The 14,203-nt window shown below is 42.2% G+C and overlaps 1 protein-coding gene across 1 annotated transcript in view; it reads right to left on the reverse strand.

Annotated features, from left to right (window-relative positions):
• The window catches only part of LOC102245496 (anoctamin-2), a gene marked incomplete at its 5' end in the record, with an annotated part of 85,701 nt that overhangs the window by 50,008 nt on the left and 21,490 nt on the right, over positions 1–14,203 (reverse strand). The window contains 3 exons of the mRNA XM_014530750.1: positions 6,859–6,959; positions 7,129–7,186; positions 9,331–9,442. Coding sequence (XP_014386236.1) covers positions 6,859–6,959; positions 7,129–7,186; positions 9,331–9,442 — 271 coding nt within the window. The remainder of the gene's footprint in view (positions 1–6,858; positions 6,960–7,128; positions 7,187–9,330; positions 9,443–14,203) is intronic.

The raw sequence follows: 14,203 nt of genomic DNA on the forward strand, positions 1-14,203 counted from the left end.
ATGTCTTGAAAGATAATATTTATCACATTTACCAAAAAAAGTAGAAAGTTTATAAAATCTTACTGGCTGTGTCCAAAGGTTATATTCCTGTTATTTTGGGATGTGATTTTGTGCTTTCAGTAAGAATAGGGATGTGTGGACTTTTTGCTGGTGGAAATATTGCTCTACCTGCTCTCTCCATCCCAGAGTTTGCCCAGGTGAGAAGTTGGCATTTACCTTTTCTCACACACACACACACACACACACACACACACACACACACTCATCTTTCTGAATGATACAAGGCCTATTTCCAATTCTGCTTCAAGAAATACAGGACCTAGTTTGAGATAAAATTATAGTGAGGAGTTGGGATGTCATGTGGCATGTTTTTCAGGGATGGGGAACCTTTTTTCCTGTCAAGGGCCATTTGGATATTTTTTTAACATCATTCACTGGCTATATAAAATTATCAACTTAAAAATTAGCCTGCTACATTTGGTCAAACATTTAACTCACCCCTAATGCCTTGGAAGAACCAGACCAAATGATTTAGCAGGACGTTCCCCACCCCTGTTTTAGAGGCACCACACAGTTTGGATTCAAAGTATACTTTGCACAAACACATATGGAAGAGGGAAAGGTGGGGATGGCATGAGGGAGGTGGGACTGAGGGAACTCCCCAACAATGGACTCAGGTAATAAATGGCATGGGGTCAGATTCTGCCTTGCCTCTCACCATGCGCAAAGTCATCCCAGAAGTCACTGCCGATGAGCTTTATCAAGGGGCCTGTAATGTTTAAGACTGTCTGACTCCTCTCTGGAAAGCATCTGCTACAACTCTGTCAGGCCCAGGAGCCTGGGTGGCATGAGTGGGAATAGTCCGAGGCCAGACCACATAATCCAGTTTTGTCATGTCTTCCTGGTGCCCCAGGTTTTCCTGTCTCCCTGGGAAGCACTTTGTTTTTCCATCTGCAGGGCCTCTGAACCAGGCCCAGCAAAGGTGAGATGTGACACTGCCTGGTGGATGGTACCTGGACAGAGTTGGGTTTCCATAGTGGCCCTGTCGGGGACACCTGCCACATTTAGGGGTGGGAAAAGGTAATGTCTGATGGAGAAGCTTATCCAACATCTCAAAGGATGAGTGTGCAGGATTCTTGCACATGCCTGCTATCTGTGTCAACCTTATGGAGACCTGTGGGATTAGGAGGTGATACTATTGCTCAAAACCAGTGTTTCCAGCAAAGGATGCATTCCAGTAGTAGTGCATGTGACACTTTTGGAAGATGTCTACACTTGGTCTTGTATCTTATTAAAGCACCTGGGAAAGCTATTTCCTTTCCTGCTCTCATTCAGTCCCACTGACTGCAGTCAAGGAGAAAATCTATCTGCTGCTGGTATGTCCTTAACACCACCCCAAGCTAGTGGATAAGAAAGTGAATGCAGCTCTTAGGCTAATGTCATTGATTAGTAATGCTCTGGTTTCATTGTTTCTTTCTATTGTTATTTTCTATTTATGGTAACTGATTGTGTTCGTTTTCCACTGTCAGAAATGTTATGGATTTTAATAAAATTCATTTAGAGGAAATTAATATGCAAATAGCTATTCAGGTAGATATGAGGAAAAAATTTAAAAATTGATTCACAAATGACTAAAGATTGGGAAACGGTTCTAATTCAAGAAGCTTGCTGGATGTTAAGATTCTCAAAGGCATCAACATTGTACTTTGAGCAACACACACACACAGAATCTAATGAGAATATTGTACCCTTAGGGGAGAGATCAATTATGGTGGACTGCCTGACCTACAATAAAGACCAATTAGATAGTCTTTCACATTTTAAAATTTTCTTTGAAAGAACATTAGAAAATTGCTCTCAGAAATAGGAAATGGATACTATAGACCAGTGGTTCTCAACCTTTCTAATGCCGCAACCCTTTAATAGTTTTTCATGTTGTGATGACCCCCAATTTCATTGTTACAAATTGAACATAATTAAAGCATAGTGATTAACCACAAAAACAATATGTAATTATATATATGTTTTCCGATGGTCTTAGGCAACCCAAAGGGGTCGTGACCCACAGGTTGAGAACCGCTGCTATAGACAGTCAATCTTACAACTGTATAATCTTATATTTTTTACCTCAAATATTCTTATCTAGTATGATCACCTGCCTAACTCCTCAGACTTGCTTCTTTATAAAAAAATCAAGTCTGTTCTCTAAGATTAATATTTATATCCCTTGAGGAAAAACTTTTAGGCAGGTTCTGAAGGTACGTGAGAGCTACATTTTGAACCAAAGCCACTGGGCCCAGGACAGAAGAGGAAAATCGTATTCCTGAGTTGCTCTTTTTAGTCTACTCCCAGGACTTGAAATACTTACAAGCATCACATGTGAATATATAAGCAATAACATTCAGCAACATCTTAGCTGGAATCCCAAAGAATGGTTCTTCCTTTCTCAGATGTCCATATTTTCCATTTTCTAGAGAGCTGAGCATATATCCAGGCTGTATTTTCACATAACTGTGTTGGACACAAATTTTTCTAGAATAACTTTGCTGATGTCATGCAGTGAGTATATTATAATGTCTCCATCAAAGGGCTAAAGACCTTTGGGCCTAATTTTTATAATTTACACTGTTCCTTCTTCACGGTCAGGCTCAACTGTCATTTCTCTTAGGACTATAAAAGACTCCTTTTTATTTTCTTGCTCATTTCAACTGTGTCACACATAAGGATATTGCCAGGTGCTGAACCCTGGATTGGATGGATCTAATTTATTCAGATTAGGTTCTGAGTAGAAAATGGAAGGTCCATAAATCATAATCATAGTTATTTCATGTGACCAAACTCAAAATACAACCTGTAGAATTATAAAGAGCTTTGGAGATAGAATACTTAGGGTTTGGTGGAAGAATTTTTTGTTCTATATCCCTGAATTTAACTACATAATTATGTTGGGTGTGTCCTTTAGCAAATTAGAAACTGAAATGAGAAAAAATATTTTGAAACAAAAACATGTGTTTGGAATCACCAGTGACTAGCTTCATTGACTAGAGGAGAGGTTCACAGAATGTCTGAGCTGAAATGAGAGCACCTGAGAGATGGTTATAATGCCGTCATTTTCATCACAAGATGAGGACAGTGAGACTTAAAGCAGCGACATGTCCGCAGCTTTATGAGTTACTATGCAACTAGCATCAATTAACTGTGGCATATTAAACATACATCAAGGATAAATCAGAAAACTTAGCCTTCAAGGCAAACAGTCGTGTGTTAGTTTCATCTGTTATGGAGCTGATGGAGTTGATGGGTTGGGGAACAAGCCAACACACTGCCCAAACATATGCCTAAGTTCTTGCCCCTCTTACACTCTATCAAAGGCTGCTGGGTCCAGAGTGAGAAGGCTAAATGGTAGAGCAGATGTCCAGAAATGAAAAATGGGCATCTTGTGCCCACAAGCTATCTACAATTCCATCCAGAACAGAACAACAATGTACTGGGAGGGCAGATGTCTTCCCCAGATGTTGAGGGGGAATGTAGACTTTCCTTTGTAGCAGTGATGGAGGGGCTGGTTTCAAAGCTGCCCAGGGGCAAGATGTGGCTTTGGTACATCTTTTTTTGGTCTACATATTTTCTGGGTATTTGTCCATAACAACTGTGGTCTGTCTTAGATGGTAAACTCCTAGAGAACAGCAACCATGTGTTTCACCAGCTTTGCTTGATGACTATCACTGACTCTTAATCAGAAAGCTGGAAAACAGGGCACAGCATCAGAGGGTTCAGTTCCTCAAGATTGATGACTTCCTGTCTGATGCCTAGAGGCTAGCTTAAGCAGGGAGGTAGAATAAGGTGCCCAGACACCAATGCTTTCACCAACCCTCCTCCAAGAGAAGCTTGTGCCAGCGGGCCACCTGAGGTGGTCCTAGTGTAGGGACAGGAAACCATTCAAAGCATTCAGTCTAATTAATAGTGGGTGATGCTGAGATCTGTGCTGAGAACTGAAATCGTAAAGTTTTACGTAGGAATGTTGAATATTCTCATTCCTTGAAGTAGAGCTCTCACTATAAAGGGTTTTGTTTCCAGGTAAATGATGTTTTTCTTCATGATAACTTTAGCTCTGTAAGTGTGTTTCTGAGGAAGACCAAAGAATAATATTCTCAGAAGAACTTTCAGACAGTTACAGCCCTCATAGAGGCAGTTTTCCATGGAGAAAGGAGTTGGATCCTATGTCCTCTAATGGTTCCATTCAGCCCAAGAAATCAGCAACCTTTCAACAGGTTTAGAGAGATTCTGGGCTCTTGCCCTTGCCATGGCCCTGAGACTTTGATCAGAGAGCTGCCATCTCTATGAGCCTTACTTTCTCCAATTTGTAGCACCACCTGGGTGAGGAGGTGGTTTTGATAAGTCTGAGTCAGTCTGTTGTTTGTTTAGAAAAGATGTCTCACTCAAGAGAAATTGTTTCTTTAAACAAAATAATTGCAGACCATCTTGTTACAAATGATGGTGGCAGCCTTCTTCAATAGACAGACACAGCCTGGAAGAAACCCTCAGCTTAGGAAGACTTCTCTAACAGCTCCCAAATCCCTGACCTTTATTCACTCTGAATTCTAACAGAGTTTACACCACACAGAAAGCACCCGCTCACATACTTTCTTTTGTCTCCCGGACTTAATATGTAAGCTCTGAGAAGACAAGGACCATTTCATATATGAATTTTTAAATTTTAAAAATTTAATTGCATACAAATCCTGTGCTTAGGTTGAAAGAAAAAACAGACAGGCTGTTGTTATAGACTGAATGTTTGTATCCCCTCCAAAAGTAATATGTTGAATTTTTGTTTTTAATCTGCACCCAAGGATTTTTCTCCATTGATTTTGGGAGAGAGAGAGAGAGAGAGAGAGAGAGAGAGAGAGAGAGAAACTCGACAAGAGAGAGACACATCAATTAGTTGCCTCCTGCATGCATCCTTACTGGTGCTGGAGAACCTGCAACTGAGGTATGTATCCTTGACCAGGAATTGAACCTGTGACCCTTTTGTCCACAAGCCAACACTCTAACCACTGAGCCAAATCTGCCAGGGTCATATGTTGAAGCTTTAATTCCCAACATGATGGTAGTAGGAGGTGGAGCCTTTGGCAGGTAATTAGGTTTCAATGAAGTCAGGATGAGGGAGCCCCTGTGATGGGATAGTGCCCTTATAGCAGTGGTTCTCAACCTGTGGGTCGCGACCCCTTTGGTGGTCGAACAACCCTTTCACAGGGGTCACCTAAGACCATCCTGCATATCAGATATTTACATTACGATTCATAACAGTAGCAACATTACAGTTATGAAGTAGCAACGAAAATAATTTTATGGTTGGGTCACAACATGAGGAACTGTATTTAAAGGGCCAGAAGGTTGAGAACCACTGCCTTATAGGAAGAGGAAGAGACACCAGAGCTCCCACTCTTTCCACATGCACACGAAGAAGAGGTCAATGAGCATGCAGTGAGATGTGTGTTGTTTATGCCACCTAGTCTGTGCTTTTTTGTTGTAGCAGCCTGAGCTGATGAAGACAGCTAGTTAAGTTCAGACTGCAATATTTGTGGGTATGACTCTTCAGTATACAGTTCTCATCTTTTAATATCTGAGTCATGTGAGCCAAGAAGTGAAGGCAGTGGTATTTCCTTCAAGCCTTCCTGCCATGTGGATACTGTTATGTTGTTATGTACCTCAGAGCCTGGCTCTCTGACCTGTAAGGAATATTCTGTTAGCGAGTTGTTCTTCAATTCCTTTGCTTCCTGAACTAGCCAGAGTGGATCCCAATGTCCACAACTAAGACGGCCAATAACATGAACAAATACAGTTGGAGAGGAAGGGATTAAACAAGTGTTTTTGTTTTTGTTTTATAGCAGGACTTCTCAGAACCATTGATACAATATGCATAGTCAATCTCCAAAGGAGAGAAAGAGGGTATGGCAGTATCTTCAGCTAACCCCATGGGGACTGACTATTGCATCCCACAACAGTTAATCTTGCAAGGGGTTTGCAAAGTTCTCCAGGCCTGCTACAAATTGTCCATCCTGGCCTCCTAAACAGAATTGGCCCAGCCAGTAAGTGCTACCCCAGTCATTTCTGTCATTCCCTGGCTATTTGATGCTTTTCTGCCTGAAAATATTCCCTGAAACAGATTTTTCTGTAAACACCATAAAGCAATATAAATGAAGGGCAAAACAAGTTACATTTTCTTTGACTTGAAGGAAGATTTTCATTTGCTCCATCTTCTTTTCTTTAGGTCTCATGCCTGTGAGTTAGTGTTTATTCTCATCACTATCTCAATGTAAAACTTAATTGAAAGTCATCCTTCTATAAAATCTGTATAAACCCAACTGGGAGGGGAGAGAGAATCCATGTGAAAATCCATTCTGCATTTCACCAGCTATGCATCCTTCTCCTCCTAAGATCATATATTCCACACTTTCTTAGTGATTTTTCTAAACAGTTACATTATGTTTCAAACTTTCATATTCACCTATCCACCATACTGAACATCTCTTTTACTTGTTCACTGGGAGAACAGATAGCATTAAAAATATTAGACAGCTTGAGGTCAAAGATATCCAGTTCCTAGCTCTGCCCCTTGCTGCTTATGTGTACTTAACGAAGTGCTTAATTGTTCTGAACCTCAAACATCCCAAATCAGATTGGCAAACAAGGCTGTGAGAGGAGCCCTACCTTATGGGGTAAGTTATTGGCAAGCAGACAAAGGAAAAATAGCCCAGCTATCTGAGAAGAGGAGAGGCCATGAAAATCCTGCTGAAAGTTCGGCCCTGCTGAGCTAGGCCCTGGCAGCAAGGAGGGAGATGAGAAGCATTCGTTACATACGGTACTCCAATCTCAAAGATATTGTTCTGGATCAGCTGCTTCCCCAACATGATGATGCTAAGCTGAATGCAGAGCTCCATGAGGCAGCCCCCAGGAGCACACTGTAGAGAGGAAAAGACAATGGAAGGAGTGGTTAGACCAAGTGAGCTCAAAGGAGCAAGGGCATGAATCCAGACATGGTGCAATGGGGATAAGGATGAGGCTGGGAGTGGTGGGTGCCCCTGTAAGCCACTAGCCAGGCAGGAAACACCAGTGGCTAGCCATACTTACCTCTTCCATGCGATAACCATTGAACACATAAACATAGCTTCCAGGTCGGCCCACAAACCTGAAATTGAGAAGTGTGGGAAGAGTTAGAAAAAGAGAGAGAAAGTCAGGGCTCCTTAAGGGCATGCCTTTAGATCAAGAGCCACTGCCCAATGTCTTTCTTGAAAGTACTGGCCAAGGCAGATGATAAATCACCCAGGGACAGTTTATGCCCATTAGCAGCTAACAATCATCTATAACACCTAGGGTTCACCTCCAGGGGATAGGGGGTGAGACTAGTGTGGGGCGGGAAGGTCACCCAGAGGTACTGTGTGTGTGTGTGTGTGTGTGTGTGTGTGTGTGTGTGAGAGAGAGAGAGAGAGAGAGAGAGAGAGAGAGAGAGAGAGAGAGACTAAGCACAAAGTTTGGATTATCTCTAAGTATACTGTGTGTGCATCTCCTCTCAACTAGTTTCAAGAATTGAGTTCTAACTGCAACTCCTCAGTGAGCGCTACCGATTTCCCATGAAATGAAGGGTGAGACAGACTAAAGTAAGTGGAGAGTCCTGGGAACAGAAAAAAATATCTAGACTTCTTACTGAAAATGTTCAAAGGAATGGAAGAAGCCTGCCTCATTCCTCTTTAAGTAACATCAATTTTATTGGGGGATAAGAAGCCAATCATGGAACTAGACAGGAATCCTAATTATTTGAAATGTCATACCTAGGTCCACCTGTTAAAATTCTACTCATCTATTTAAGGCTCAGTTTAACCTTTGCTTCTCTGTGATGTTTCCTTGTCTCTGTTCATCGTTGTAGCTCTTATTACAGCATTTTTTTCAGATTACAATGTGCTGTTGCCAAGACAACTCTTTCAATATACCACAAGTTTATCTAAAGTCAGGACCCTATTTATTTATTGCCTAGAATATCATGTTTGCCATTTTTTATTGATAGCACAACTAGATAGAAAACACCAGTGAAGTATATACTCATTAACATGAACAGTTTCTCTGCTCCTATAATTTCATAAGAGCCAAGGAAACACATTTATAAGAAATTATCAAATGCGGGTGATGATAGTTCTTGCTACCAATGTCTATTTGATGAGCATTTAGTTCTGGGGAAACTTGGCATAGTTGATGCCTCCTGGGAAATCTCCTTGTAGATAGCCAATTGATCTGACCACAAAAATATTTATCAGAAGTGATTTTACATCCAGACCTACTACATAATGAAGAATTGGACTGGACTTTGTTGCTGGTTCCTGGAAGGAGTCTCTAAATCTTTGGAATTTCCTGATAGGAGTGTCTTTGTTATTCTTAGTGGGCCCTTGGGATTATACCTAAATTTATGCTAATGAGATCACTCAGGATGAAGGAGACCATGCCAGAAGGGCCAACCTTGTGATTAGAGGGTTAGGGCTTTGAGCCAGGTACTAGCAGCCTGACCTCCAGGGAGGAGAGAGCAGAGTAGAGATTGAGTTCAATCACATGGTGGATTATTCAATCATACCTAAATAAAAACTCTGGACAATGAAGCTTGGATGAGCTTCCTGATTGTTGGTATACATCAATGTGCCAGAAAGCTAACATGTCCTGAGAACATGGAAGTTTTGTTTAGGACCCACCTAGACCTTATCTTATGTGCCTCTCCTGTTCACTGGTTTGGATTTGTATCCCTTTGCTATAATAAAACTGTAATTGTAAGTACAGCACATTCCTGAGCTATGTAATTTGTCCTAGTGAATTACAGAATCTGAGGGATTAGTGGTTGTAGGGTTAGTTGTCCAAATCATGAGTGGCCTGGGAGCCCCATAGCTTGTAATTAGTGTCTGAAGTGAGGACAGTATTGTGGGAGACTGTGCCCTTCATCTGTGACCTTTGTACTACTCTGAGTAGTTAGCATCAGAACTGCATTGAAAAACCTAAGAGCCTCTAGCTAGACATGAAATTCTCTACTGCCTCAACCCCAAAGTTAAGAGACACAAATTCTTCTAAGATTCACACTTCAGGAGCCAGAGCCAAACCCCTGTAGAGCTTCCCTATTTATCAGAATCTGAAGATGCTAATACAAAATGGTTTAGTATTAACTGCTTCCTGAACAGCCAGGTAGGGGTGGAGATGGGGATTGGGGATGTGAATTGACAATGGGAACAGGCTGACTCCAGTGGAGGACCCAGACTTAGTGACCAATTTCTCTTCCATATATGACGCCAACACACTCACCTCCCTTTGAAAAAGGCCACATAGAAGATGGGCGAGTAGGCATTGACAAACTTTAGCAAGAAAGCTTTCAGTATCAGGCGTTCTTCAAAAGTCTGTTCTGTTTTTGGAACCTCTGAAAGAGAAGAGCAAAGCTGATAAGATGGAGAGATTTCTCACCTCTCTGAATTTTGACCCTGTGACATGAGCCATTGTCTCTCAGCTTACTTCTTCGGAGGAAAAACCAAGAGATTCAGCTCTCTGGCACTTCTCTCCTCTTATCCACTCAAGCAATGGTTTCACACCGTGTTCCTCAAAGAGGGTATGGGCAAGCAGAACTTCCTCCTACCACCTTGACTCACCAAGGGAATCCAGCTTTTACTTGTATAATTTCCACTTCTGTGAGATTTTACTTGAACACAAATCCCTGACCAAAAAGGTTTATTCAACCCTGAACTAGAGTAAAGAGGTGGCAAAGATTTATCTTGAGCAGCATGGCATTGTTCCTCTTTCTCTCCTCCACCATTTTTAGCAGGAAAGCCTTCAACTATATGTCCTCTCCATAGGCTGAAACATCTTTAGTCCACTCATTCAAATAATGAAGGATCATCAGATAAGTAAAACAAACACAATCTAAGACTAATGTCTCAAACTTGGGGGTCATGGTGCCCGTGTGTTCTATCAGGTCCAAGCAGAGAAGTCAGCTGATATTCCCAGAAGGACCCTGAGGAACACTGAGCAGAAACATTATTGATGCCTTCAGAAGACTTGAGACCCATGGTATGCTCCAGTGAACAGCTGTGCATAGGCCTGCCAGTGCTTAGTAAGGTCTCCACAGATGGTGACAAATAGCTCGGCAAAGAAGAGATTTCAGAGCCATACTTCAGGGGCAGAAGGAAAGCACTAACCATGTGTCATGTGCACTGATGAGTACAGCCTGAAAGTGTGCTGAGCACAGGGCCAGAGTGCCAGGGCCATGTGGCCAGGGAGTTCTGTGTCCAGATGAGACTGGTGTGTGGACCTGCCTGACTTGTCTGCCCACCTGACTCACACATGGATTTTTTAGGAATCTTTAGAGAAGTGGACACAAGACCCTGTTCTCTCCACTGAAGTGCCCTTCTCTGACCCATCCTCTCATGTACAAATCCTTCCCATCTTTTAACATCCAGATCGAATGTTACACATAATCTCCTTCCCCAAACTTTCCCAGATGCCTTCAGCTGGTAATAAAAATCCCTTTGTGTGTGTGTTTTTAAATAATATTTTACATTTATCTGTATTAATTACCTATATTCATGTCCTATGAAAATTCACAGTAATAGTAGCTTTCATTGATTTTCTGTGTCTTAGTTTGGATTACCTTCTAAGTCAGGAATTCTGGAGTAAGTAGTTTATTTGAGGGGGTTCCTCAGGAAACTTGGTAAGGGTGTAGGGTGGTGAGACAGCAAGGGGATGGAAGAAAACATGGATGGATTTGTGAATAGGTTAATGCTTCAGACAACTGGGACTCAGTTCCACTAGGAAGCTTCTAAAAGACTGTGTAGAGAACAATTAAGAATCATTACACTGAGGGGTGAGCAAGCAGGAATGAATCCTCCACTGGTTGAAGGTAACTGCTGGATTTGACTCCATGGCATTTCCAGCTTCTCCTATGAAGAGAACTCCTGCAGACAGAGAGCTGCAGTGACCTGCAGGGTGGCCAAGGGGATGTACATGCCACACCAGAGGGTCTGCTGCAAGCTGCTCTGCAGGGAGCATTGCACATGGGTGTGTGTGATTCCCATCTCATTTCATCCTCCCCTACCTATGTGAGGGAGGTTTTATGTCTCACTTTTTTGGATGAAGGGAACTGAGGCCCAGAGAGATTAGAGCCTTGCTCAAGATCACGCAGCCAGCAAGTGACAGAGTTAAGATTTGAACTCAGATCTGCCTGCCCCAAAAGACAGTTTTTACTACCCCACACTTTAAAATCAGAATCTTTGATTGATTAATGTTTATATCACACATCCTCTTTCACGTCCTCACTCTCCTCCCCCAGCCTGACATCATGGACCTAAAACTATTTGTCACTGTTCAGTTCACATTCATTGAGCACCAGCTGTGTGCCAGGCACCATGCCAGGATGAGTGAAGACTTCATCACCTCCTTCAAAGAGCTGCATTAGCAAGGTCTCTATTGAAAGCCTTTTGAAAACTGCCAAGTCTCTTCCAGATTTACTCTGTGAGTGACAAGGTATCATCTCCCCACTCATCCTAGCAGGGGATCCTAGGGAGAAAAATGATACATTTCCATGTCTGCTTTCCCACACAGCACAGTTAGCCCCTCATTTATTTGCAAACCTAGAACACCATCTTGCATATGAGAAGGTGATACCCAACAGCATCAGCATTGGTCCAAGTATGAGCCTTTGCTAAGGACACTGTCACAGGCAGACTCAAGCCCCCAAAGACCAGGTACTTAAGAATGGGAACATTTAAAGACTCCATAGCACTGCTATCACAAGTGTGAGCCTGCCTTAATTTCTCTCTAAGGTTGAAAGGGCCTAAGGAAATGAGAATTACTCACTTGTCTTAGTCCCCCAGAGCCCCGAGAAACATGGTGTCGTTCCTATAAACCCAGCAATACTGAAAACGAGTTCACTCCCTATGCTCTCCTTCATCCTGAGACTCGCTTTAGTTCACTTATGTTAATGAACAGTCCTAGAGGCCCTGCAGGCCATGCTGAGCCTACAGAGCACCCCATCACCCTATCTGTGGCCCAGCTATATGTTAAGAGGAGAGATTATTTGCTTGTTTTGTTTGGCTACAGTGATGGCTATAGGTGCAGATTTTAGCATCAGATATATTTGAGATCAAATGCAGAATGTAAGTAGAGGAGTGAAGTTATATACAGGAAAATGACACCTGCCTCTCAGGGTTGTCCTGAGCACATGATGGGAATGTTTATAAAGCACTCAGCCTAGTGCTTGGCACAATACAGACCTCAATAAATGATTGTCATCATCATCATCATCATCATCATCATTATTATTATCGACAGACCTCAATAAATGATTGTCATCATCATCATTATTATTATCATCATCATCCAGGTCCAATAGCCCTACTTTCAACAGCACAGCTGGGCTGCCTGTGGCCAGATGTTAGTGTATATGAGTAGCCCCTTGAGGTTCTGGGTATCATTTCCATGTTAACTTCTGACCACTTTCTACCAGTCAGTGGTGAGTATGGCTGGTAGGTGACCCTGTTGGCACCCACTGGGAAAGTTAAATCAATAGGCCCTTGGTCACCTCCCCCAAAGAACCACAGCCCAACAAGCTTCCTGAGGTCCTCCAGGCAGGTTTGAAAATAGCATGGCCTGCCAGGGAACCTAGAGACATTGCCATAATTCTATAGGAGAGGAAGTTGGACAAGTCTACCATGCTAGCCCTCAGCTGATAGACAGCTAGGTGTTTCTCTCCCTCTTGCCATGCCTGGACCGACACAAGTACAACCCCTGAGAGGAAAGTCCTGGCCAACACTGCACTGCCTCCCCCAATAAGCATTTGGATGAAGATTTGTACTCACCATTGACAGTTAACACCACCACTTCTGTTAGGTCTTTAGTTTATGTATGTTAGCAAAGCCCCTCAGATCATTAACCTCTCAGGCCTTTGCCCTCCCTGCTACAAATCCTGCCCGACAAAGAGGTCAGTGCCTCCCTGTTGATTGATGCTTATCAGGTCCTTGCTGGGTTCAAGAGCCACATCCACATCTTTAGCCTGATTCTTATTTTTCCTGACTAAAGGAAACAATGCTGAGGCCCAGATGGGAATGCCTGCCATCAATTTTTAAAGTCACTTGCTAGTTTTATGATCTCATAACTCTGAATCTCCAAGTGGCTGTGAACTCTATCATATTCCCCACTGTGTCCCACCACACCCTCACCATGGACAGTTTGGATGACTTTTTTTATAATGAGCATGGTCACATCTGTTGCCAGATGTACTCTACTATGCACACTTATTGAATGAATGAATGAATGAATGAATGACAAGGAAAAAAATTTGGAATAGTGAAAAAATTTTATCATTTACTAAAAATTCCCTGTCACATTGGAAGGAAAGCAAATCTTAAGGAGGTACCTTTGTCTGCTGAGCAGGATAATGCATATGAAGATATAGAGAGAGGTTGTCAAAAGGGAGTTACCTTTCCCTACATGAGATACCAGGTGGGGGTGCTGGAGTTAGATGTAGGACCCAGGAAAGCCTAGAGCCAGTGCAATGGGAGGGAGAAGGGCAGAGAGGGAGATGAGGGGGCTGCCACCAAAGACAAAATGTTAGTGCACAGGTTGGGGGATACCCAGTGGAAATTTCCATTAACGTCTACTGTGTGATTTGCAGTATGAGCCCCTAATTTTCTTCTCCATAGAATCTTCAGTAAAGATTCATTAAAATCTGCTTCCTACATGATATTGTACATAAAAAAACCCTAAAGACTCCATCAAAAAACTATTAGACTTAATAAATGAATTCGGCAATGTAGCAGGATACAAAATTAATGCCAAGAAATCTATGGCATTTCTATACACCAATAGTGAACTTACAGTAAGAGAGACTAAAAAAGCAATCCCATTTACCATCACACCAAAAAAATTAAGATACCTAGGAATAAACTTGACTAAGGAGGTAAAAGACCTATACCTGGAAAACTACAGGACACTGAAAAAGGAGATAGAGGAAGACATAAACAGATGGAAGAACATACCATGTTCATGGATTGGTAGAATCAACATCATCAAAATGTCCATACTACCCAAAGCAATCTATACATTCAGCACACTCCCCATTAAAATACCAACGGCATATTTCACAGACCTAGAACGAACTCTCCAAAAATTCATCTGGAATAAAAAAAAA

The sequence above is a fragment of the Myotis brandtii genome, unplaced genomic scaffold (genome assembly GCF_000412655.1).
Source record: "Myotis brandtii unplaced genomic scaffold, ASM41265v1 scaffold772, whole genome shotgun sequence".
Lineage (NCBI taxonomy): Eukaryota > Metazoa > Chordata > Mammalia > Chiroptera > Vespertilionidae > Myotis > Myotis brandtii.